At 30.8% G+C, this 27,880-nt stretch overlaps 1 protein-coding gene across 1 annotated transcript in view; it reads left to right on the forward strand.

The window, feature by feature from the left end:
- Positions 1-27,880, forward strand: part of LOC142325569 (neuropeptide receptor npr-1-like) — a 253,066-nt gene that overhangs the window by 211,985 nt on the left and 13,201 nt on the right. The window contains exon 4 of the mRNA XM_075367476.1: positions 27,379-27,501. Within this exon, the coding sequence (XP_075223591.1) occupies positions 27,379-27,501 (123 nt within the window). The remainder of the gene's footprint in view (positions 1-27,378; positions 27,502-27,880) is intronic.

The following is a 27,880-nucleotide window of genomic DNA, read 5'->3' on the forward strand; positions in this document are numbered from 1 at the left end:
TGTACAAGACTACTCTTCATTTACACTCATACATGTCATCCTCATTCATTCTCTGAAGTAATACCTTATGACCTTATGACGCTCGTGCGTCAACCCTTGCATCCGCTACCTGCACGACTGTAAACAATACCCACCAATTGAATTCTTACCTGTAAGCTCACTTTATACTTAATTCAACGTATTCCTTCAGTATAATAGAACGGCTTTGAGTATAACTATGCATTTATTTTAGTTTTGCGTGTCATTTTTAGTTACGGTATTTTTCAAAACGATTTTTCATATTTCCATTTTTCTGTCAATCAAGTAAAATTCAAGAAGGTACGAGCAATATATACAATTATATACATATATATTTAGTTGGAAAAGTTCCATAATTCGGAAAAATCAAATATGTAACAAATTTTATTTTACTGTACTTTTTTTGTTCAGACTTTATAAATAAATAAATAAATATATATATTAATGTACATTACTGTAAAACAATTTTTTCTTACATTTTTAAAATTTTTTCACATTAATCTTATTTCTTTTACTAGTACTTTCTAACAAAAATTTCAGGGAACCTCTTCTTGACGATTCAAAATCAAAATTTTGTTCACTTACCCTTTTCTTTGGTACTGTAAATAACGGTAAAAGATTATCAACCCCCTTTGTCAGAGTTCAAAGAGTAGCTGTTTTAAGGATGAGTAACCTTTCATTTTTCTTTTCCGAAAATAAAGGAATTTATAAAATAATCTTTACTGATTACATATTTATTAGTTCGAAAATAGAAAAATATAGAATTGCGTAAGGGTAGAAGGGATAACCACTGACATCTTTCAGGACGCAACCGTTGCGTCAGTGGCCTCAGAGAAAGAATTATTTCCTATAACCGGTGACACAACTGTTGCGACACAAAAAAAAATGGATGATTTTTCCAATTTGTTTTTGTTTTTTTTATAAATCTATATAAACTACATAACATGATTTATTTTTTAATTATATATTAATTTTACAATCGGCCACATAGGGTAGACATGATAAAATGCTTGTCACAGAATGGATTGAGATTCTGTGGTACATTGTTTATAATCAATAAGAAAATGATGAAACCAAGAGCACTATGCAGTGGTACTCTACGTTCTCCAACTTGAAATGAAAATCAACATTTTACATTTGTATTCTTTCAATGATGAAATTTCAACAGCCTCACGGTTAATGGAATTTGATTTTATAAAATTTTAAGCAGCGCTTCTGATATCATAAATGTTTTTCATCAATAGAAATGTAAAACTAAACTTAATGCTTCATCGAGATTACAAAATGTTTTAAATAAAATATTTTGTTATCTACTCTTATTTAAATTATTTTCTAAATATTATTATTAAATGACTGCGTTAGTAAATACTTTTTAAATTAACCTATAAATATATATTATATATTTCTAAATATTAACTAAATATTAATTATGAGTACTTAAAAAGTACTCATAATTACGAAATGTTAAAGAACAATTTAGATTCGGAGTAACAGTACAAGGTGAAAAGATAAAGATGCTACGATTTGCTGATGATATAGTAATTCTAGCCGAGAGTAAAAAGGATTTAGAAGAAACAATGAACGGCATAGATGAAGTCCTACGCAAGAACTATCGCATGAAAATAAACAAGAAGACAACAAAAGTAATGAAATGTAGTAGAAATAACAAAGATGGACCACTGAATGTGAAAATAGGAGGAGAAAAGATTATGGAGGTAGAAGAATTTTGTTATTTGGGAAGTAGAATTACTAAAGATGGACGAAGCAAGAGCGATATAAAATGCCGAATAGCACAAGCTAAACGAGCCTTCAGTAAGAAATATAATTTGTTTACGTCAAAAATTAATTTAAATGTCAGGAAAAGATTTTTGAAAGTGTATGTTTGGAGTGTCGCTTTATATGGAAGTGAAACTTGGACGATCGGAGTATCTGAGAAGAAAAGGTTAGAAGCTTTAGAAATGCGGTGCTATAGGAGAATGTTAAAAATCAGATGGGTAGATAAAGTGACAAATGAAGAGGTATTGCGGCAAATAGATGAAGAAAGAAGCATTTGGAAAAATATAGTTAAAAGAAGAGACAGACTTATAGGCCACATACTAAGGCATCCTGGAATAGTCGCTTTAATATTGGAAGGACAGGTAGAAGGAAAAAATTGTGCAGGCAGGTAACGTTTGGAGTATGTAAAACAAATTGTTAGGGATGTACGATGTGGAGGGTATACTGAAATGAAACGACTAGCACTAGATAGGGAATCTTGGAGAGCTGCATCAAACCGGTCAAATGACTGAAGACAAAAAAAAAAAAAAATACGAAATAAGGCAATAATTTTTCTTAATAGTGCAGAATCATTCATAAGGAGGGGAATAACAATGGACGTATGACGGCAGCTGGGAACTGCTCCATTGTTGAAAGTTTCGTTCATTGAATTTTTAAGAGGCAGAGTATTAGCGTCTACGATTTCTTTTAAAATACGTTTTTCATCAATATCTTTTGTATGTTTACACTTTATACTTAAAATAGAAGTTTTAACTTCTAGAAGTAAATAAATATATAAAAAACATTGAATGTGAATGGCTTTGCTTGAAAACGGATCGATATTATTATTGTTTGAAAATCCGGACTAAAATTTATTAAATTCTTCTACTACAGGAATAAGAGATGAAATAATGGAACCAGAATCCTTTATATTTTAGATACTACAACCCGATATCTCTTTCTCGTATTTCCAAACCCGTTTCACTGTAAAATTATGAACACAATTTTTTAATATTTAGAATATATTTATCATAAATCCGTGTGTGATGCTACGAATAATTTTGGAAGTTCTCACAGAAAGTTTTTTGTGTAGACATTTCACAGAGATTCCTAATAGTAGTATATTTTTAAACTTTCTTGAGTAATTTAAACGTTTTTGTATTTATTTTGAACTGTTTCTTTTCCTACTCGTACTAAAAGGCCAGCTAGAAAGAAGGATTTCAGAAAAAACGTTAAGAAAATAGTTTTTTTTTTCAAAGCTAATTTTGATATGATTTTCTAATTTTTTTTCTGACAATTAAGTTCATAAAATGAATTAAATTTAATAAAAAAATAATAATAATTTTTTTCTTATAATCTCTCTTTACTATAAATAAAAAAATCTGATGTGGCCTCTGCATGACATCTTTGATTTGAAATTTTCGATTTGAAAATTGTTATTTTAAAAATATATAACTCAGTAAACCTCATATTTTCCTTTGTACCTCATATTACTTTTCTTTTTATCTTAATAATTTAAATTTTATATATCCCAATTTAAATACATATAATTAATTACGACACAATTCTGAAAAAGATTGAGAGCAATAAGATCAATCCGTTACTATTTATTATTATTATTATTATTTTCTTTTAACTCCAAATTATTAATTTTTTGATATTATATGTTTAATTATTTTTATAACATCAAACTATAAGTCAATAATTTATACATTTTCATATTAACATTTAAATAATTTTAATCTGCACTTACCTGCAATGTACATTATTTATACTCGTATCATTAGTGCAAGTACAACCGCGCTGAAACATATTCTCACAAATAAAAATGTACTACGTACGTTTGTATGTATGAGATATTTCATAAAACTTTTCGTATTTTATAAATATAAAATGATTTAAATACTGTTTTTCGTTTATGTGGTTGCTACTTCTGAAATTAGACATTTTATTTCCGCCTCAATTATTCAGAATTTAGGATAATATTTTTTACGGCCTTGTTACTACGGAACGGCTAAATCAATTTTGATGAAATTGTCAAATAGTATGAATGACACTAAATATGTTATGAATTGTAGAAGATAAAATATCAGTGGTAGTCGATTTACTCAAAAACTAAAAGCAAAATTATTTGAAATTAATCAAATGGGGTTCAGATAATGCGCTTAAAAATGGATTTTTATGTATATATAGATGTCTTAAAATCTAAGCTAAGTATCCCCCTTAATAAATTTACAATAGCAAAAGCGAATCTTATTTAAATTAGTTCGACTACACCGAATTTTAAAGTATAATACATGAGTGTGCTGATTTACGCTTGCACGTAAAACGGCACAGGCTTCATGTTGTATAAATGTTGAACATATAATCTGAAGCGATGAGGTTTTATTTTTAATTTATTTCTCATAAATCGCTACATACAAAAACAAAATTATATATCATTTTTAAAAAAAGCCAACATACAGCAGTATAAGTATCATAAATTCTCTTGAAATATTGTTATTTCAAATACCTACGTCATTATTAAATGTTTCATTCAATATAAAGAAGAATAATGAACATTAAAATAATTTTTTAATTTTTTTTTTAATAAAATTTTTAACATTTGAAAAAATCTCCAATGATTCAATTAAAATTAATTTTAAATTCAATTTTTGTCTCCTTCAAAGTAATTCTGCAGAGATTCGACACACTTATCCCAGCCACCGTTTCTTTCATCCTTAAAAAATTTATGGAAAACAGTTTTCTGTCTAGCCTTAAGTTCACTTACACCGATTTTTTCTTTATTACATCTATCGACGCAAATCGTTGTCCTTTAAATGTTCTCTTAGTCCGTGAGAACAAACAAAAAAAAGAAGGCTGATATGTCTGGAGAATATACAGACTACGGCATCAGAATTGTGTTTATTTTGGTTTAATAATCACGAATTAATAACGAACCATGAGTTAGAGTTTATAATGGTACAAAATCCAAGAACTGTTGGTTCAGATTTATGATCTTTTCTTCGGACTGCTTCACGTAAATGGCGTAAAACTGCTAAACAGTACTATTTGTTGACCTTACAATCTTGTGGTAAGACGTTACAATAGACGACGCCATTGTAATCGAAAAAAAAAGTAGGAAGTCCACCTTAAACATTATGTCGACCTTAATATTCGATCGAACTTTATTTAATATTTTCGGTCTTGGTTTTTCAGGAAGCTTCAATCGAGATGATTGCACCAAAGTTTCAATATCATAAGTATATACCCGCGTTTTATTCCTTGCTATGACGCTTGAATAATTCTATCATCAGCGATCTAAGCTAATTCTCTGCTATGTTAATTTTGTTGAATCTTTCACACCCAAAAGGTCACTCAAAATTATTTCATAGCCATCCCTTCAACAAATTCTCTGTTAGTTATTCGGTAATGTGTTAGTTACAATGTATTTTGTCGATATTTTGACTAGCTGATGGTATGGTATATTAGGACGACCAACGCTTTCATTGTCTTGGCGGCCTTCTTGAAACAGTTTATACTACTCGCAAATCATTGGTGTTAACAAAACATCCTGGCCAAAAGCCTTCTTTAACGGCATCTTCACTTCGCTGCACTTTATTTGATTTTAAAGATAAACTTTAATACAAATAATTTGTTTCTATCTTTTTATACTAAATAAATCGTTTCTCATAACAAAGTACCTCTTAATCACTCGGCAGGAAAGTTTGAACTACGCTTATAGTTAAAAATATTGATATAGATAGTGCTGACATCGCGTGGAAAAAAAATGAACTCAGTCGAAAAGACAGCGCGCAGAATTAAAAAGTTCTCGTTATCTATTGATTACACCTTGTACAATATTTATTATTAATATTTATTAAAATTATAAAAAATGTATCCACTTAACGGAAAGTTTGTATTTTAATTTTTAATAGTATTCTGCATAAATAATCTTCTTGCAAAATTCTATAATATAAAATAGGTATTTTATAAAATTCCTTTTCAATCCTTTCAATGACATCCACTTTCCGCTGTTCTAGTTCTTATTTTTATTTTCTTAAACCGACATCATTTGAACGCTAGCACAACTAAAACAATCAGTTGTTAACTTACTGATACAAGAGATATAACTTGTTATAACCATTACTCTAATTTCCATCCGCAGCCGGATAAAAAAATACTTCGATTTTTTATATTCAGTAATAAATATATATATATACAAAGAGTAATATTATAATTTTGTCTCCTCTAAAGTATTATCTTTGCGGTTACTTAAAAATCACATATATAAAACAAAACCTTTAAACATTGACGTGAAAAGAAGAATAACTGAGGAATCTGCACGTATACCACCAAACATGGTACAAGTTATAAACGGATAGATATTACTTAAGGAAAGCGCACTGCTAACCTGTAGGGGGGAAGGATTTTTAACATTTCTTTTAAAATGTTATGCTTTCAAAATTTATTGTATTAAGTAATCTAGGACCGAAATCATAACTAAATTTAAAAATTAAATTCTGTTAAAATTAAACTAAATATCATCTGACCTAGACATTTTAATTTATAGTAGTGTTGCAAAGTATTTCTTATTGTGTATTACTATTAATATTATTTATTATTGTTAAGGCTGTTATTATTAGTGTCTGAGCCATTAATTTCGACATAAACTATTTAAAGTAATTCTGAAGGCAATTCAAAATAAAAAGGTTACTACGGGGCGTTTTATTTCGTTTTATTACTATAACAATTTTTCCGTTTTTGCAAATTTGATTGCTTATAACTTGAAAACGAAGGCATTTATCGAGAAAGGTTTCACCATGATTTTTATCGTAAAATTTTACATTGAAATCAGGTATTATATGTCTATCTTTCTGGTGGGGGATTAAAGATGGCAAAATAAAATTTCAAACACGCGCGCGCGTATAATTTTATCTTTTAATGTCAAAGCAGTATTGAGATAAGGTTTGTTTAACAATAGGATGACAATGTGCAATTTTTCTTTTACTGACTCATACAGGCAAACATATTAACTAGAAGTATGTCCAGAATAGTAATTATACTATTCCACTCGTATGTCATAATTAATTAAAATATTTTATAATTGAATTTCCTAATTTAATTGTATTATAGATCAAATTTAATTTTCCTAACAAATTATTATTCCCGTCAAACGAATTATCAAAATATATCTGCAATTTGCATATACGTAAGTATTTATTTGTATTCACGCACAGTATGCTGAGTGCACAATTATATTTGTATCTAATACTCTAAATAATTTATATTAAAGGCATATACAAATTAAAAATTATTTGTATGTCAACATGAAAATGAACAAATTATTGAAAATTTATTTAGTTACTCTCAAACAATAATTATAACTTTAATAAGTTAAATTAGTTTATGAAATATAACTTAAATAATAATTTAATTTATACGAACTAATACACTAATATAAAATATAATTCACACAATCAAACTTAGATTGCATGCGTAAATTAATCTAAAATAGTATTTTACAGAATATAATTCTAATTTTCGTTGGCGTAATAATACAAAAATTGCCCTGTAGAATTTATATAGATATACATTACACTGCATTTAACATAATGAAACGCAAAAATTCACTCGTATAAACGAAAGGGAGTCACGCATCATTACTTCTAATAAAAAAATCAATATATATATATCATTATTACATATTATAATCGCTTTGAATACATGGTAAAAAAAAAATCTAGTTTAAACTGAATCTAGTAAAAACTGATACATTTTTTTTCCGGTTGAATTGGGTTGCGTTAGAAAAGATACAGACTTCCGGGCTATATCTGATAAGCACTTCAGTTCTGGATTAGGCTTTTGACAGACACTGGATCGAAACTACTTTTATAATCTTGAACAGATCACAAAACATAAAAAAATTCCTAATCATTAACATGACTCAAACAGAATTTGAAAAAGCAACACGCTGAAAAGGAAAAACTTACAAATAGAAGAAAGGAATGGATGTTGAAAAAGGAAACACGATTTACTCACACAGAAATCACAAAGAGAATAAACGATATCCTGTCGAAGGAGTTATAACAACGGCTCCTTCAGTAGGCGTTTCTCGAAAGATCAGGCTGTCTTTATAAAAGATAAAAACAATACATTACTGGATAGACGGTTTTCAAATTTACTATTCATTACTATTTCATTTACTATTGTTACACGATCATGACCACGCGTAGATCTTACTTATCCGTACAGCTATTTCGCTGTGCACTCTGATACGACAATATTTTTTAAGAGATGGGCGAGATTTTACCACTTTTAATTGAAATATAAACATACTCATATATACTCGTTGTGTGTGTGTACATATATATATATATTAGCCGATTAGCCGTAGGATGTTAAAATTTTGGATTTACGACTGCTGTAACTTCTTGTTGTGCACATCCCCTTTTGACTGCAATCGATTAGGCCAAAAGTGTCAAAAAAGCCCAAAATCCAAAAAAATTAGATTTTGCAACTTTTCTTAACTGCAGTAATAAACCCTCATTGAGAGATTTTCAACGATATATCATAAGTGGTACTTATTTTCATTGGTTCCAGAGATATAGCCAAAAAATTTAATTAATGAAATATTTGGGTCGTACAAGGGGAAGGCACATTGGTTCAAATCCAACTTCATTTCTGTTTTCTTTTTTAATTTTTTTTTGTATTTAAATATATTGATTTATTAATAATTATTAACCTCCTTACAATAAATAATAATTCAATAGTGACAATAAAACAAAATATGAAAAAATATCAGAAGTTATTTATGAAATAAAATTTTATGTACTTTTCATTTTTAAAAAAAATGTGTATATGTAATTCAATAGGCGTAAAGGAAGTCATATGGTGGCCACATCATATTTTTGTTTATTTGTTTAACAACTAATACGTTGAAGTGCAACTGTTATTCTTTATTTTTGATGAAAAATGTATTTTTGATTTGTGGAAACCGTTAAACCTGACCAGGGTTTGAACCAAACACCTTCCGGATAAATGGTCGGGGTAGTACCATTCTACAACGTAGATAGACATGACTCTTATTTCAGTTACTGAATAATCGCTTAGAGTATTTCTTATTTTGTATAATTTATATTCAAAAATCTTGAAAATATTAAGAAAATTAATTGAAATATATGTGGACATCATTCAGATAAATGAATAAACATAAATCTTAACATGGGCAGGTCCAATAATTTTAAATAAATTTAAACTAATTCTCCGAAATTTTTTTTGTCGAAATAGTTTGAAATTAAAACAGGAAAAAATAAAATAAAATAAAATAATATTTGTTTTAAAATAAAAGTAAAAAGTACTGTTCGATATTGATAAATTGTTTTTAAAAACTAATAACTGTAAAACTGTGTAATTTTCATAACTGAAAAACAAACTTAATTTACCATACGACCGACGCTGATTACACATCAATTTTGAAAAATTAATAAAGTAAAAGCCACTTTAACTTTCCTGTGTTAGAAAATCTCATAAAAATCATATAATTTCTTAAACGTGTTCTTCCGCTTTTATAATAAAAATAATTAATTTTAGATAACATAGTTTGATAAAAAAGAATCAACTTTTACGTGAAATATTTTACATACAAATTTTTGTTAAATTTTAATATTTGATTTGTTATAATTTATCACACTATTATCATTTTTTTTTTCTAAAGTTTTTAATTCAACTAAATCTAATATGCAACTTTGGATATATATTAAAAAGAAGTCACGTGCTAATCGCAGCTGTTTTTTTTTTTTTTAATTAAAATTTACTACTATAAATTTTCGTGATATGAACGGGAAGTTGAAGAGATACAAGAGCCGTTACTTTAGATATGAACAGAGGTTAGGAACGAAGGGTGTGGTGTGGCGACCGTGATTGTCACAAGGGAGATTCTTCCCCTATGAGGGTCAGGATAACATTAAAAGTATGAAGTTATATAGTACATACAACTTCATACTTTTAAATATTAGTACAATATTTACTAAAATTATAGTTGTAATATATTTGCAACAAACTTCTTTCTACAAACAATTTACTGTACACTTAACCTTTTGAAATTTAATATTAAAATCCTCTGAACACTATAAGTTATAGAAAGATATATCTCTTCTATTATTTACGAATAAAACCTCTTAAGTTTTATGAATGCATTAAATTACACGAGACAATGAAATTATGAATAATTCTAAAAGCATTTTCAAATACCTTGAAGTTATAAGTATAGGATCTTTAATTTTCAGCGCAAAACGTAAATCTGCAATAAAACTAAAGTATCTGTAATAACCAATTTTTTTTTTTTTAGCTTTACATTATGTTCGAAAAAAAAAAAGATTAATATTTCCTCCATTGCTTTGTTGGACATAGCCAATTCTACCAACATAATTTTGCGTGACTCTTTTTGTAAAAATCAGCTTGAATTCCACTAATAACGAGACGAAAATTTGCTTTCAAGTCGTCAATCATTAGTTGTTCCATCGCTATATACATTTGACAATATAACCCTACAGATAAAAGTATAAGGGAACCAAATCATAAGATCTTGGTAGCCAATTGACATTACCGTTTCGTGAAATTATCTAATAACTAGACTTTTGACACGATAAATGAATTGTTTCAGCAGCTGTGTAGCATGTGGCACCATACTGTTTAATCCACATCATTCAAATAGAAATTTGGAAACAAGAAATCACGAATCAATTCGGATTTTACTTAAACTTCGTAGACATATATCAAACAACATCTTCTGTAAAATAAAAAAGTTTGAAAACGTTACCTTTCAAAATTCAGTAACAAAATGTCAGCTCATTTTAATCAAATTAATTTACAAACTGCTGCAGTATAAATGAAATTGTATAAGCGGATCGCTAAACTCACTAGTGAAAACAAGTATAAAATTGTCAGATTGGGTATTTTTTAGTCCTCCTTCAATCAAGTGGTATCCGATTTCAAATTTATTCGTTTTTTTATATCATTAAATAGATTTTATACAAACAAGCAAAATTTAGTTTAAATGATTCCTTTTAAAGGAGATAAATATGCAACGTATTATTTTAATTTTTATGAGGTAACATTGGTACAGCTCGGAACAGCTAACGAAATATCGTCATAAATTCTAGGAATACTCTGTAGAAACGGATTTCTAAAATAGTGCACTAAGTTTTTATAAAATATCGATTTTCAAGTCGTTTTCTATTTGAATTTCGTAATTTGTTTGATCGATTTTAAATGTAAATAATAAAAAAGTAAATATTTAAAAACCCAATGATGTATTTGAAATAAATTTCTGTCAAGAGGGAAGCCGGAAAAATTATAAACCCTTTGCCGCCCTTTTTTTATGTACCCTCTTCAAAGAGAGTCTGGGTGAACATTTTCTGCTTCAAATGAATACTTAAAGAGAATAAATTAATTGTAGTAAATAACTAATTTAATGAGATATAATATTCATAATACAAATAAATTTATTTACATGAGCAGTATGTAATTATATCTCTTTTTTTTCCAATTAGTCTGAGGAACCCCATTTAAGGGCGGAGTGTTGGACTCGTTAACAGTGCCGCTAGATGTTATTAACAGAGTGTATATTACCTCATATCTCACTGATCCTCCGCTCTCAGGGTCGGGTTCACAATTAAACATTGCACGTCCCCGGGAGGTGCCTTCGGGCCAGAGGGATTCAGAGTCTCCGGGCTTCGTCACCGTCGCCCAACCACGCAAGCGCGGACGAACGACGGCTCCGCAGAGTCCTGTAAGCATCCATAAATTCCTCTCTTCCCGGACTTTGATTTGCAGAACCACTACCACGAATCCTGCAACTGTGTTTTAAAGTGGTAGTCTTTTCAACATGGTATCTATTATGTCATTTCCCATAATATGCGCCGTGACTGTAACGCAGCGGCGACGTTTCTGCTCCCAACTCAAGCATTAAAAAATGACATTCAGGAGTATCAAGTTCTTGACAATATAGGGACAGAGGATCATTTACCATAATCTGCGCCGTGAATGCAATACAGCGGCGACGTTTCTCCTCCCACCTCGAGCACTAAAAAATGACATTCAGGAGTGTCAAGTTCTTGGCACAGAGGATCCTCCGCTCTTCTCCTTCCATGCAGATAGGAGCGGAAGGTCCCGTATCCGGTAAGGAATTGAGTGAACCAGAAACCCAGCTCACCAAAATCCCTCCCTCCCTCCCAGAGCTCTTTTCATGGAATCAAGCGATGCGTCCGCCTCCCCGTAGTTAACGCATCCATCTGGCCTGTCAGTCTCTTGCGACTGCCACTCTTATCTCAGGCTTCTCCTGATAACTTATCGTACTAGCCTTTATTAACTGTTGCATTGGCAGTATACCTGTACTCACCAGTACTGCCTCTGCAAACACCAAGGCGTACGCTGATGCTCCTGAACCTCTGAACCTTGAATGATGGTACAATATCAACTGTTACATCTTCCATCGGCAGACCTTCCCCAATTGGGAAGAGTGTTCGTAAGCTGACTCGTACCGTCTTTCCATTAGCACCAGCAGTGTACGGCCAAACTTCTCTGTGACTATCTGATAGCTTCGGCCCGAGAGGTCTATATCAATTTGGTCACAAAGTTCTCGCCAACATCTTCTCTTTGCACATTTGAGGGCTGCTCTGGCCGCTCGAAATTCACTGCGTAAGTTGTTTACGACCTCGGGGTCCCTAAATCTGCCTAACTGGTAGGCCCTCCATTTAGCCCGACACAGTTTGTGTACCCACTCGATCTGTTGGCTCCACCAATGTACCTATCTGCCACGAGGTCTTTCGTAAGTGACCCTGGAACTTCGATATTCTTCTGACACCGTCCTTTCCAGCTCTTCTGGGGAAACTACTCCTACGAGTTGTTGGTAAATTCGTTGAGAGAATCTGGTGCAGTCCACCCGAGAGATGGCTGGCCTCACCGGGTGGTCAATATTTCTTAATGCCGAGTCGAATCAGATCAGTAAGTGATCTGACATGGAATCCTCCTCTAGGCTTCTCCAGTTATGATATTCATTCATATGTTCCTCCTGATAAAAACTAGATCTCAGACAGACCTTGATGTCCCCCTCACGAACGTATCTCCCGGTCCGTTAATACACGTCAGCCCGAGCATATTGACCCACTCGTTTAGATGTAATCCTCTGATGTTGGTTTTCGTGTCCGCGAAATCGGGAGACTTTGCATTGCAGTTCCCCGCAATAAGCAAAAGCGGGGTCTAAGGGAGGTAATCTTAACCTCTGCCTGTTCTTCAGTAAGGAATTGAGTGGGCTAGACACTCAGGTCACCAAAATCCCTCTTTCCCATGAAATCTCTATTCATGAAATCAAGCGATGCGTCCGCCTCCAAGGACAGTCAATGAGGAGCCAGCCTCCTTGACTGCCCTCAGCACTTCTTTACAGGCTTCGCAGTAATTTCTTTTTGCACTGCAGTCTGTTTATCTAGCTTACTATCAGAGGTTATTTTTGCCCCTGCAGGGTCTTCTGAATGTGAACAGATAAGGCCTTCTCATCTTTTATTCGAGGCCCTCTCCCCTGCCTCGTCTCGCTGAGATGACGGCTCCTGAGATTGTTTCTTCAGCTCCGGCCTCGACTTCTCTTAAGAGTTGTGCATAAGATAATCCTTCTCTGTTATCTTTCTTGTGAGGTGCATTTGGTATCCATGCGACTTTCTCCTTCTTGGCTATATGGGGCGATCTTCTCCTGACATCTCTCCTGACCTTGTGCCCTGTCCTGCCGAATATTATTCCCACAGGAATTGGGTTTTTGACTAAACCCTCTATCTTCAAAATTCCATCTAGAATATGCTTAGTAACCTGGGAATCCTCCATGTCCGAATTTATGATAATCACAAAAGTTTCACCCACATTGGCACCCTCTTTTGCTCCAAGTAGAATCTCAGTTTCCGGAGCATCTTTCAGAACACTGCCGGGACCAACTTTCCCTCATTAAGCATATTACCTAATCTTGGGAGACCATCACATACTCTTCTGGCATACAGGCTTTTCTTGTCTAGGACCATTATCGCCTTGTGACCTGGTCCAAGGTCCGGCATACCCGTTTTATATAGACTGCAGAAAAGATCATCTGCGCACCTTGTGGAAATCAGGCCCGCGATTTCTTCATGCGTAACACCTTTCTCTAACTTCTTCAACATCTCTTCTTTCGCAAACGCCGTTCCGCTGGGGTTATCCGTCTGTGTTCCGGCTTCAGCTGTCTCCCGAAGGGCAATGTGGGTCCCGGCTAGTGAAACAGCTCACGTATTCTTTAAATTCGCCGGTCAGGAAGGAAAATTCTTTATCAGTGTTTTCTAACTTCGTGTTAGGATTACGACGTATTAGTGACTGAAGTCCTAAAATCATTAAGTATATCCTCCACTATAACCCGAAAAGTGTGAACCTCCTCCTCGTACCCTTCAGCCGAACATGTCTCGCCATTTCTAAACTCCATTACAGCCGACCCTCCACACGCCTGGTCGGGCGCTTCAACCCCTCCAACCTTCGTCGGCGATCTCGATCCCCTGTCAGCCGACCGCAACTTCTTCAAGTGGCTTTCATTAGGAGGAGAGCTCAACCTCAGTTTCCGCTCTTCTTGCAATTGTTCCTCAGACGTGCACATATATTGCCAGGAACGTCTACCTGACGTTCCTGGCAAAGTTGGAAATTTCCCTTCATAATCACACTCATGTTCACCGTCCTCCGGCGAATCATCAGATCTAGTCTTTGAAATTACGAACCCGCGTTCAATGCTCCATAAATTTTCTACAGCATCCTGCCGGTAAGAAGAAGGAACATCCATTGATGAATTCGCATCTTTCATCCGACCTGTCCTTCCACTGCCTTTAGTCAACAGCCTGCGGGAACCAGCTGTCCTTTCAGGTTCACCGTCACTCGTAGAGGCCTGACCGTGCCCCTCGCCACACCGAAATCATCTATTGCAGACATCGTATGAAAATTTTTGTCAACAGTTAACTGACACAGTAACAAAAATATCAAAGTCGAAAACGTAAATAACTCCGAGCAGCTGCTACAGACGAAGTATAAAATTAACAATTTCTCACGTGAATATAAAAACACCAAAATTTGTGTGAAGTCACTCCAAAAACAATACGTAAGGGCAATTAAACCTAAAAAACAACAACATAGTTAAAATTAACAAGTTAAAAATATATAAATCTGAACCTTAACCTACGGTTGCTCAGGGTAACTTTCTTTAGCAACGCGAGAATAAATTACGAGAAACTTAAATTAAGATTACCCAACTAAATACAACGGAAAATTAAACAAAACAACGTAATAACAATAACGAAACACAAGTAATTACAAACAGGAAAAACGTGTAAGAGAACACTAGTAACAAGCTGGCAGTAACACGTCCGACTTCCATCACGTCACTTTCATAACTCATGTAATTATATCTTGATACGTGAAATACACACTCAAATCTAACAAGTTTAATCGTGTTTTGTGGATTTTAGTTTTTGCACTTAAACATTTGATATTTATATACTTGTATTTTAATTTATTAACAGATTTATTTTTATACAGATAGTTGTGTAAACAGTCCTAGCTTATTTTCTAATTTACGTCATTTATAATTTTTTAGTTGAAATGAATTTATTTTAATTAACATTAAATATTTTATGTTTAAAACGTTTTCTTAGAGCAAATAGATGGAATCCTGTTTCAGGGATAACCATATATACATTAGTAGTTAAATAAAGAACAAATTAAATGATTTTATTTAATATTTCTAGTGGTTCACAAAGTTCTCGGCCTAACACATGATATTTGTCAAGTATGATCGTTTAGATGGCGTTGTGCAAAATTTCTGATGAGTGCGTTGGTCGAAAACTTGAGGCGGTCGAGTAAAGTAAACAAGTTGTTATACTTATCTGGCATCGGTTATGTATTCTTATAGAGTGAAAAAATAATGGTACATAAAAAGGTTACATAAGATTTATTTTTTGGGGTGGGGGTAATTTTTTGGTGAGGAAGTTTTATTGCAAAATTATCATTATACGTTTAAATAAATCAATAAGAGTTCAAAAAATGGATATTCTTAAACTCTGATCGGTTTTCCCACCACCAAATGCTGCCTCCAAAGTATATTTTTTTTTTTGGGGGGGGGGGGGGTCACTTGCACAACTACTACTACGTCTTTTTTTTTTTTAAGAGGTAGAGAAACCCCATCTACTGGCGCCTAAGCATTGTCGGGCTCGCTCCGCCAGTTATAACAAAGGGCGTATGTATACCTGCGCACTACCGACTAAACCTCCACCCCTGGCAACTAACCCCTTCCTGCAACTACTTGTAAAAACATTACATCAGAAGAAGGGGGAACCGCCCACACACAGTCATAACAATCCAACAATATCACATACCACACAAACAACACTACTGGAAGCAACACATACAGCACGTCAAATACATACATCGACAACACACAAGAAGCTCAGAAAACAGGACACGCTAATAACATCCACGCGTTACACTCTCACACAGCCGTCAAGACAGAAAACTTAAATAGTCACACCACTTAGCAGTAGCCACCATCAGACGCACGAGCATACTGTCTCTGTCCTCATTGCACCCAGGCAACCCCCACACGTACGTTGGGCCTTCTAGCTACTCAGCCGAGAACCTGTCCGCCCCCACGCCATATTCTCCTCTGCGGGACTCCTCATATAATCGGAGCTTCCTCATGACCGTCCTCACGAGTCTTTCACTATGCCACACCTTGTAATAGGACTCGTAGGGTATCTTCAGAGCGAAACATGTGCTCACATCTCAGGTTGCCGAGCATCTCTCTACGCTCTGTGGCGAATAGCGGACACAAAAAGAAAACATGTTGGGGGTCTTTTCTACCTCGCACTCCGGACAATTTTAAGACTGATCGAGCCAGAATCTATATAAATAAGATCTGAATTCCCCATGACCCGCCAGGAATTGCGTTAACTCAAAACTTCATACCATTCACAATACCAGCGTCAATGTCCGTAGGAGTACCATCAATAAAGTTAAATGATTTTGGTATTTTGAATGGTATTCAAGTTCTTGCATTATATCATTTGTACCTTCCAGTTCAATATGTTGTGGAGTATGGTTATGCACTTGATTCAGCTTTCAAGTTCACAAAAATTTATATTTTCAGGCCATCGCAAATCAACTGTGATACTTTTCTACTGGAACAATACATTTTTGTATTAAAAAGAAAAACTAAATACCCTTATTAAAGTTCCAATCTCCAGTATGCTTGGAGTGTTTTGATGCCTAAAAACTTTTTCTAAAACTTATATTGGTAAAATATATTATTACAATTATGTAATATTGATTACTATTAAAAAAATACAATTTTAAACTAATTTGTTACATTATTAAAAATTTTATGAATAAAATTACTTTCTCTTAAGATCGCTTAAACTTCATTTTTCCATGTGAAATATATATATTTTTATTCATTGTGGGAAAACTTTCTGTGTTTCTATAATAGCTTTTTGCTTACTCTTAATACAATTCACAAAAATGCAAAATATTTCATTGGTTATCTACAAAATCATAACAAAATTGTATTTTTATAACATAAAATTTCATGCGTTTAAAATACTTATTAAATCACATTCAAAATCTGTAAAATACTCATTTGCCTATTGTAGAAACACAGAAATAAAAAAATTCCTTTTTAGGCCAATTAATAAGTGACCAGTAGTATAAATAAATGGGAGTCTGGTATACTGATGATAGTAGTTACGTCATTCTGAGACATAATAGCACTTAAGGGTTAATAGTAAAAAAATAAGAAAAATGTTCAAAATATACTTATCTCTTTGGTTGTTGACTTACAATAGATACATCCATAAATTAGAAGATATGAATTAACTATAAATTCCAATTATAATAATTCTCTGAAAATTGACTGATTGAAATTTAAGAAAACAATTAAGATTTTAGATAGTGCAAACAGTTTTGTAGATGATTTAGAAACTCCAATCTAAAAAAGAAATTCACTCAGAAAAACTAATTTAAATAATTTTAAAAATGAATATTGTTTATATTAATATACTAAAATATGACACTAAAATATTATATGGATAAAGTGATTGCAAGAAAAATATCGCACTGGTGGGAAGTGACCTAGAAGTGCACCTAATATATTATTAGGTGTAAATATAAAAGAAAACAGAATATTTTACAAAAAATTATAAAAACAAGAAATAAAAAAATAAACAAAATATATGAAATTTAGATATTTACAAATAATGAAAAACATAGTGAAGTAAGGTTTCTCATCTGCGTCACAAGCACACAAGGGCATTCATGTTTTTGTGATGAATAAAATTAAACATTTTCTAGGAAGAAGCTGTACAATTTCTCCAGCGGCTGAAATGAAGTAAATAAATTATTTCTTTATATTTCTATTTTAATTTTTCATTACACTTTAAATGTTATTAATGATAATGTAATTTTCATAAAAATTTATAGTTGATGTTTAGAAAAACTACTTACATTAGTGTATAATCATAATGTAATAAAGATGCTACGCTAAAAGTAGGCTATAGTAAAATTAGTGTTATATTTCATAATTTTTAAACAGTGTAAATAACACATTATTCTTAACAGAAAGAGATACAATAATTTGTTATTTTAAACAATCTGTCCCATCCTTTTTAAATCTCTGATTCATGCAATGCGCTAAAGTACAATCGGCACTAATCATGGTTGTTTTCGTTGGGAGTAATGATGTTCATTAAACAACCAATCATTGTAAAGAACGCTATTAAGATGTGATCTATAGGAATGAATATTACCTGCATTTAAATGGACTGATGTGCAACAATATTTGAATTTGTAAAAAATGCAGCAGGAAATCAACTCCTTCCACTTTTCTCTAAGAAGTCTGATATGGAATATGTGTACTATCATTTTTGGAATGATTAGCGATTCATGCAGGCACCATAAATCATTAGTAGTAATGGTACTTAACCGATACATTACTTTTTTAACATTTCCTACAATAAGAACTTAAATGCAGTATTCAGTTGGATGAATGATACTTCCCTCTGATTATCATAGGAACTGGCTATAAAATGGTCATCATCAGTTTAACAGAAGGAAGTCCACATAGTATAGCTTACATCAGATACACTTTACACAACATGTAAATATTAAAAAGACTGAATACAATGCAAAGAAATAAATTAACGAACACTTTTTTAGGTAACACTGCATTATATACATTACCTCTATTCGGCAGTGGAAACATTAATAATAAACACCTGAACACTCAATAGCTATCAACTTCGAAAAATTTCTTTAAAATTTTATATTTATACTGCATATAAAGCAAAAAAGATATACAACTCTTCTGTGAACTAAATTGATTTTAACTAAAGGAGTAAAACTATGTTATCAATATAAACAAACAATTATTCCACTGTAAAAACAAATAATAAAATCTTCAAGCTATTAGATTTAATTAACTATTACTGTAGTAGTTCAATAAATACTTACTTGTTTATTAAAGCAGACTTCTTTAATATATGCACACTGATTTCTGCTGCATGTGTGTGTTTATATATACACAAGCATTTCTACTAAGTTAATCAATACCTCAAATAATTAAATTAAAAAAAATTAAAATTAATTATTATTTTGGAGTAAAGCCAAAAATTTTTCAAAAAAGAATTTGGTATTTTTTTTTAAACATCAACCTGCTTTTTTAATTAAATACAAAAAAGAGGGTTGTCATTAAAGTAAAAATTTGTAATATTTCTTTCTTTCAATCATTTGTTATAAATCAGTGACCAAAAGAATCATCTGTATCTATAATGCAACTTTGTTCTGATTGATTGACTGAAACATCAATGCCCAGCAAAAACAACTGAAGATAAACTATTGAAAATTTGTAAATATGTTCTTATGGTAAAGTGCAACTAAGAAAGGATTTTTTTAAATTCTGTGTTTCAAGGGTTAAAATGGAGTAACAATGAAATTTATTATTTTTTTAATTTGTTGGTAACAAATGAAGATATCGACTTGATTTTTGATGTGTGTAAAGTTCAAAATAAAAATCTTTTTGAATTTTGGGTTTTTTTGAGCACTTTCGGTCCATTTGATTGAAATCAAAAGGGAAGGTGCACAACTAGATGTTACAACAGTTCTAAATTCAAAATCCTATGGCTAATCGTTTTTGAGTTATGCAAGATACATATATACATACGTACATACAGATGCCATGCTGAAACTAGTCAAAATGGATTCAGGGTAATTAAAAAATTACATAAACATAGTACAATCATCTTCAAGTGGTGTTTGTCAGATAACATAAAAACCGGGTAAAATACATTTTTACCCAAACAAAGTAGCTAACCAGTTATAATTAATATTCAGAGATGGAGGCTGATTGATCTGAAACCCACAGTCTTAGATCGCTCAAAGTTCAGGTCCTGTACTGACAAACTGTTGATGTGAAGAAATTACAATACTGATATATTTTTTTAAATTGAATAGCTTAATTTTTATACTCTCAAGCATGAGTTTGAAAAGTAAAAAAAAAACTGCTGGGTCCAAGGGGCAGAGCCCTCTAGCTATTGGAAAAGGATGAACCATGTCGGTTAAATATCTCTTGACTGCGACAGGAAATGCAAATACCTGTATGGTGTGAGCGAAGCAACAATGAGGATGCTCTATTTTTTTGGGCTTGCAGATATTCTTCAGATATAAATTTAAAATCCATGTTCAAGGTTTTTTGAATTTCTACTTTTTAAGGGGTGCGAAGGAGTATGGTGCGGCAGCTTAACCAACACAAACACTGGCGCTGTTACTGTCTGTGCGGCACAACTGGCTTAACCTGCCTCTGTTTACTTGACTAAAAAAAAAAAAAAAAATTGACCACAATGGGAAATGTAAGTAACCATATAGTGCAGGCAAAGCCACGACAGGAGAATGCTAGTTAAAACATAAAATTATAGATAAACAGAAGATGGAAACAATAATAACGCTTTTGTGAGTGATTGTGCCAACCAAAAGTATATCAACTGTTGAATATTTTAAAATTATTGATGGTATTTTTTATGAGTACAATATATGCATACACATATTCTCTGCATTACATATATATATGACATTCCTTGTCTACATCTTTAAAATAATAGGAAAATAATTCTATAACGATAATTTTTTTCCTTTATGATAAAATAATTTATAATTAATTTTCCTAAATTAGGGCTTATATAATAAATACTAATTGATTCAATCAGTTATATTTTATCACATGAGCTTTTGGAAGAGAAAAAATAAATTGATGATTATATGAGAGGAGACGCCAATTAATCAAACTGCAACTTAAAATCACAGTTAGATAAAGCTCTAAAAGACTTACAATGAAAATTAAGCAGTTGTGCAATTGTTTCATCCAAAAACATAAAAACAGATAAATGTGAGAATTATTGAAGAATCAGACTAACATTTCATGCATCAAATGTACTCGCTAAGGTAATTTATAAGCAAACAGAATATGTGAAATGTGTACTAAATGAAGACCAGTTTACTTCTAGAAAAAGTATTAGTACAAATGAGAAAATTCAGATTCTCAGACTGATCTGAGAAGACAGGTTTAAGAAAATTAAAGCCACATTTAGCATTTATATTTTTGGAGAAGGCTTTTTTATAATGCAGAATACAGCAAAGTGTTTAAAATTTCAAGAAAAACTGGATTGAAATACAGGAATAGAAGAACAGGAGTAGGAGAGTGTGTATGTGAAGCAGTGTCAAGTAGCAGTGACAAGATGAAGAAAAGTAAGCTCTGATTCAGTAAGAATTAAGGCAAGAAAGTAGCTAGTTCCCATTTCTTTTAAACTTGTATATAGAAGCAATGAAAGGATTGAAGGACAAATATGTAATGGGGTAGCAATTCAAGAAAAAACGTAATAATGCTAAGGTGACAACCAAACCTAAAGTACGTTAGAAGAAATTCCAAGTGGAATTCCGTTTATAATAATCCGCAATAATAATTTCCAATTATTATTTAATTACCTTACATTTAAATGTGAGAGATCACTTTATTTTTATAGGCATCAGTTAGCTGACTGGTTTTATAATGTTCTTTATTCCTTTCTGTTCTGTAAGATCTTTTAACTTATAAATATTTATTACACATCCTCAATTATCTATTTTATATAATTTTTTTTTTTTTCCTCAACAGTTTTTACCTTCTACAGGTTCATCACTAAATTAACCAAACCTAAATATTTTAATGAATGACCCAAAAGCCTAATTCATCTCTACCAAGATTCTACCATCAATTTCTTTCTTTCATCTATCTCAAGATCTCTTAATTTTTTGTCAACTTTATTTTCAGCATCCTTCTATAACACCATAATTAAATAATAACCTGTGTTCTTTTCCTTTCAATCTTTCCTACTGTCCATTATTTCATCATCACAAATTGCCACATTCCATGCAATATTTAAAATAATTCATTTCAATTATAAGATGAATATTTTATATTAGCATTCATTTTTTTTGCATGAAAACTGCGCTTGCTTAAGCCAGTTTTCTTTTCGCATCTTCATTATTTCTTCCTCTTAAAACTATACTACGTATTTCCTAAAATTCTACTACATCTGGAATATTGAGTTACTCTATCACGATAATTTACTTCCTTATTATCTTTCTTTCTATCATTTTTTAATTATTTGTTAATTAGTTGGAGTCCTTAACAAAGGAGAACAAAGATTCAATATTAAGATAGGGAAAATAAAATACAAAATTTTATTTCCTATGTAGGAAAGTTAGAAATGGATAAATTCAATCAAGGAAAGTTTTCATAAAAAAAAGTAAATCTGAGATATCCAGGTTAAATAAATTTAACCTACTGAGTTGGTCTAGTGATGAACAAGTCATTGCAAATCAGCTGATTTCGAAGTTGAGAGTTCTAAGGTTCAAATTCTTGTAAAGGCAGTTATTTTTATATGGATTTGAATACTAGATCGTAGATATCAGTGTTCTTTGGTGTTTGAGTTTAATTAAACACATATCTCATGAATGGTTGACCTGAGACTGTACAAGACTACACTTCATTTACATCATCCTCATTCATTGATCATCTAAAGTAATACCTTATGGTTATTCTGGGGACTAAATAGAAAAAGAAAAGAAAGGTTTAATAAATTTGGGATAAAAGAATATCTAGAAGATACAGATTGGAATTTATAAAATAGATAACTTAGAACATAGGATATACTAGTTAATTATGCTGATATTAAAACATTAGCACAGTTCATAACAGACTGGATAATTTGTATCACACCAAACAAATGACTGACCAAATCAAAAAAAGTACTAATTAAGGGCATAGGATCATTAAAAAAAAATTATTAATTATAGTAACTGGGTTTTGTAATTCATCATTTGCTACCAATTACTTTTTTCACTTAAGAAATACCATCCCATTAAATGTAGGTAAAAATGTTATTTCTTCTCTTTATATGATTTTTTAAAAAAGGAACACATGCTTTTTATAATTAAACTTTTATATTTGTTCATATAATGAGAGTACTTCTAAGAAATGGGAATAATTATTTTGGAACACGTTCTACTAGTGAAAATAAATTAAATATTTCATATTAACACAGGTTCAAACACCTGTTATAATTGAAAAATTTTCCTTTACTTCTGCTTCGAAGGTAATTGAAGCACAGAAAATGAAACTGAGACTATAAGAAAACTAAAAAATATTTTGGGTGTGGTTGAAAAAATTATGATATTTTTTGGTCATCTTTTTTGTCTGTTTCATTTCAAACAAAAGTTAAATGGCTTAAACTTTTCAATTATGTCCATTTTCTCAAAATTTAATTCTGAATGAATTAAATTCAGTAAATTCATGACAAATTTAAACTGTTTTTTTTTTTGACTTCAGATTTTGCCATTTATAACAATTTCTAAGATAAACAGTTCTTGAACATAATCTTTTTTTTTAGTTGTTCAAATCAAAAAAATTAAACCGTCAATTTTACCTAATAAACTGTCTCAAGAATTTCAGTATAGCCTCATACCATATGTCAGAAATCAGGGTGAATTTTTGTAAACTTTAACTCAAAAGATAAGGTGTTTCTGATGCTATATTTACTGTATATGTAATTTTTAACAATAATTCAAGTATACTATCTATTTACTCAACTTTATTATCAATATCAACACTTTTAAATGAACTGCATAATAAAGCAATAAAACAATTCATAAATGAAAAAGAACAATTGAAAAACGTCTTTTAATCTGTACACAAAATTATGAATCTTTATTTTTAAACATAAATAGTACTGCAGTAAAATATTATTAAATTAAAAAAACTGCATTGATTACAGAGTGAATTTAGATAAATTTTTCTATTTTCACTATTTTTTCTAATTTTTCTATTTTACTGAAATCTACGAATATAACATATGCGTAGCAAAATAACAAAATAAAATAAACATAGCAAAATTTCTGTTGTATATGTCTAAATATAAATACATAGAGATGTATTTCTTAATTTTTATCTTGATTAAAATTTTTTGCCACAGTAGATAATTTTGAATTTTCTAGGCTGCAATATGATCTAAAAAGCAAATGAACTTGAAACAAATTATTTATATTATTTCTTTCTTCATGATAATGTGTAGAGTTGATCAGATGCAAAAATGTCTTTCTTTTCTTTTTTTCATTAAGGATTACTTATTAATAACATTAACAATAATTAAAAACTAAAGACTTTTATAAAACAAGTTATAATTAAAAATCAATTAAGGTTGTATAAGGACAAAAAGGGCAAGACTCAATTAGTTTTATTTTATTACTTATTAGTTATTTCCTGGATATATAGAACCAAGGTAACTTCCTAAAATTTGAGGTTCTGTTCCTTATAATTCCAATACATCTGTCACCTCTGCCAAAACAAGATGTCAAATCTTTAATGGCCTAACTTAAACGTAAAAAAAAAAATAAATGTACTGTCTGTTTACCATAAATGATTAAATGATTAAAAAGATCCAAAATGAATTCTGTTTATTTAATACAGACAGACTTAATAGTAAAAAATATTCTTTCACCCTTTGAAAAAATTGTGCTATGTGGCTTGTGGTTAATTTTGTTAAGGTTCAGAACAGAACTTATCTAGTATAGTTCATGATTTTTCACTTCTAGTGTTCAAATAAGCTGTAATTTTTTTTTATCTAAAAACAATTATGCCTTAATGCAGTATATCTCATTAATAAAAATATGTCATTATTGTTAGATATTATTATATAGGGTAAAGTTTGAATTTTGTAACTGTTATGGATTAGAAAACAATTAGCAAATAGAAGCCAGGTGCTGGCTTTCCTTCTACACCGACACTCCCTTCATCTGCTATTAATTATTTTATGCTATTTAAAAATTAGTTTTTATTTTATTTCTGCTATTTAATTATTTTTTATTATTATAGTGAAGTTTTTCTATGCAATACGTAAAAGAAAATTTAATTTCTTTTTACTGAAGTAATAATACAAACTTCACATTTCTTTTTTTTTAAATAATAAAAACTGTAAGTAAGATACATTTCTAGTGTACATACAGACTGATTCAGGAAGAAAGGGAAATAATTTGGGAACTGAATCTAGAACTTAATAAAGAAAAATGTTCATATAAACATATGTCTCAATACGCTTTGTTACAGATAGAAAAAAATTTCACGCTTTGTGAATTTCAATTTTGTCCAGTAAAATGAGGTCACACTGAAATTTTTAAGTTGTAATATAAGTCGTAAATTTGATGGTTTCTTATGTTTATTGACCTGAAAAATTGAATAAGACAAGGTCCCAGAACTGTAGCTCCTGTTGTTTTCATTTTATCCAACATAAAACAGAAAAATTTGATAACTAAAATCACATTTTTTTCGGTTTGAAGAACAATAACTTTGTTATATAACAAATAAATGAATACATTATATTATCAAAACTTGTAAAAAATTAATTCTGAAAAAACTGATGTAATAAAATCAATGAAAAACAAAAAAAAAATCAACTACTATTAAAAACAAAGCTGAACAAAACTCAACAGAAAATTATGAATTTATAAAAATTAAAATCTGCTTTTAATACAATAAATTTAATCTTTGAAAAATTATGTAGATTGGGCATACTAACTGAATGCTTTGAAATTAATTCAATACTAATCATTGTTGTCAAAAAATTATGGTTAAGTGTTAATAATAAATTTTAGGTTTAGTTGTTTGGTTTGTTTGTTTGGTTGTAGTTGTTGGTTTAGTTGTTTTTGACATCATTTTGATTGTGTTTATTTTTGAGAATCAAGTTATGTAGTCTTTTTGTGATTGTTGGACTCTAAACCTAAACTTTTCCAATTGGATCTGAATTTAAAAAAAGTGAAATACAGTCCTGAATGCTTTGTTTTGAAAAATGCATATCTCTTCACGGATGCAGAATATGCTGATATGATTTTTACATATGCCTTTTGTAAAGAAAGTGCTACAACTGTGATGTAAGAATACATATGTAGGTATCCTAGACAAGTAGTAACAAACTGTTAAATATTTTGCAAATTTTTAATAATATTTGTGAGAATGGTACAGTTCTCAGCATTCATGTTTAATCTGAATGTCAAACAGTACATGGTGATGAAAGGGAAAACATTCTTCAGGTGGTACAGCTTAGTTGTACAGCGAGCACGTGAAGAATTTCTACATGACTCACATTTCACAAAATATAGCATGGCGGACATAACATGCTCATGGATGGTGTTCTAATCATGTTCAGAAAGTTGAACACCTCCAGCTTGGTGAACATGCCAGACAACTGCAGTTTTATTAAATGGTTAACAAAAATTATCACATAATTCCATTCATACTATCTTTGGAGAAATCTACTTCTACCAATAATGGCACGCTTAGAACACATGGAATTCACATCAGTGGTCTGAATTAAACTCACATGCTGTAATCAGATGAAATTTCCAGCAACAATTTTCTGTGAACATTTAATGTAGCATGATTGACAACCAATTAATAGGCCCTTTCATACTAGAACAGCAAGTCATGGGAAGAAATTATCAACAATTTTAAAACAATGAATTTATTACAGGGCTTGAAAATTTCTCACTGGTGAAATGAATTTTACTGTACTACCAACTTGATGGAGCACCAACATATTTCATGAATGAAGTAGGGCAATTCTTAGAATATAAATTATTTGTAAATGGCTTCTTTTTGCCATCAAAACTAATACTCCTTTTCTTTAAGTAGTTAAATATGTAACCATATAAATTTGGTTATTTATTCTCACGCAGTTCTCTAGAGAAATAAGCAATGTTTATAAATAAACATAAAATGTATATCTCTATTAATAAATATGGTTTTGGTTATAGGTGAAAAGTTAAAATCCTGCAACCATGGAAGCATTTGAGAAATAAGAATGTGAGCCAGATATCGGCTTGATCTGACAAGATATTCCTAAGAAGTTATATTTATTTGCAAGTTAGCAAATCTAGATAAAGAAAAAAAATTTAATGACAAAATTTAAAAATTATACTAAAAGAAATTTTTTATCATTATAGGTGCCTAGTTCCACTAATACTTTCAATGTGGCGATTTAAAGAAGTGTCAGATCAACTACATAAACTCAAAATTCCACAAATTGTGACCTGTTGTAATTCTACTATACATATGTCAAAAACCAGGTAATTTATTTTAATTTTTGAACTTTTATTGTATAATCCTTAAGTAAAAATTTCTTAGCTCATCACATACTTTTCATTTGAAGCATAATATTAGTATTTTTTATGTTAAAGTTGTTTAAAACTAAAGTTATTAAAGAGTTGTTTTTAAATTTTTTTAAGTGTTGTTTTTTCAACTTAATCTACTTACTTAAAAAAAAAAATTTTTCGCAGCCTAGTATTAAATAGAATTCTACAGAAGTTAAATGCAGACAACTATTTTACAATAAAACTGATTTTTTATATCTACAAATTATTTACTATTTTAAAAATTTTTATTTGAAAAATATTGAACCACACATTTTCACTCTCTTTGCAAATGACAAACTGTATCTATATTTGA

This window comes from Lycorma delicatula, chromosome 5 (genome assembly GCF_047948215.1).
Source record: "Lycorma delicatula isolate Av1 chromosome 5, ASM4794821v1, whole genome shotgun sequence".
Taxonomy (NCBI): Eukaryota; Metazoa; Arthropoda; class Insecta; order Hemiptera; family Fulgoridae; genus Lycorma; species Lycorma delicatula.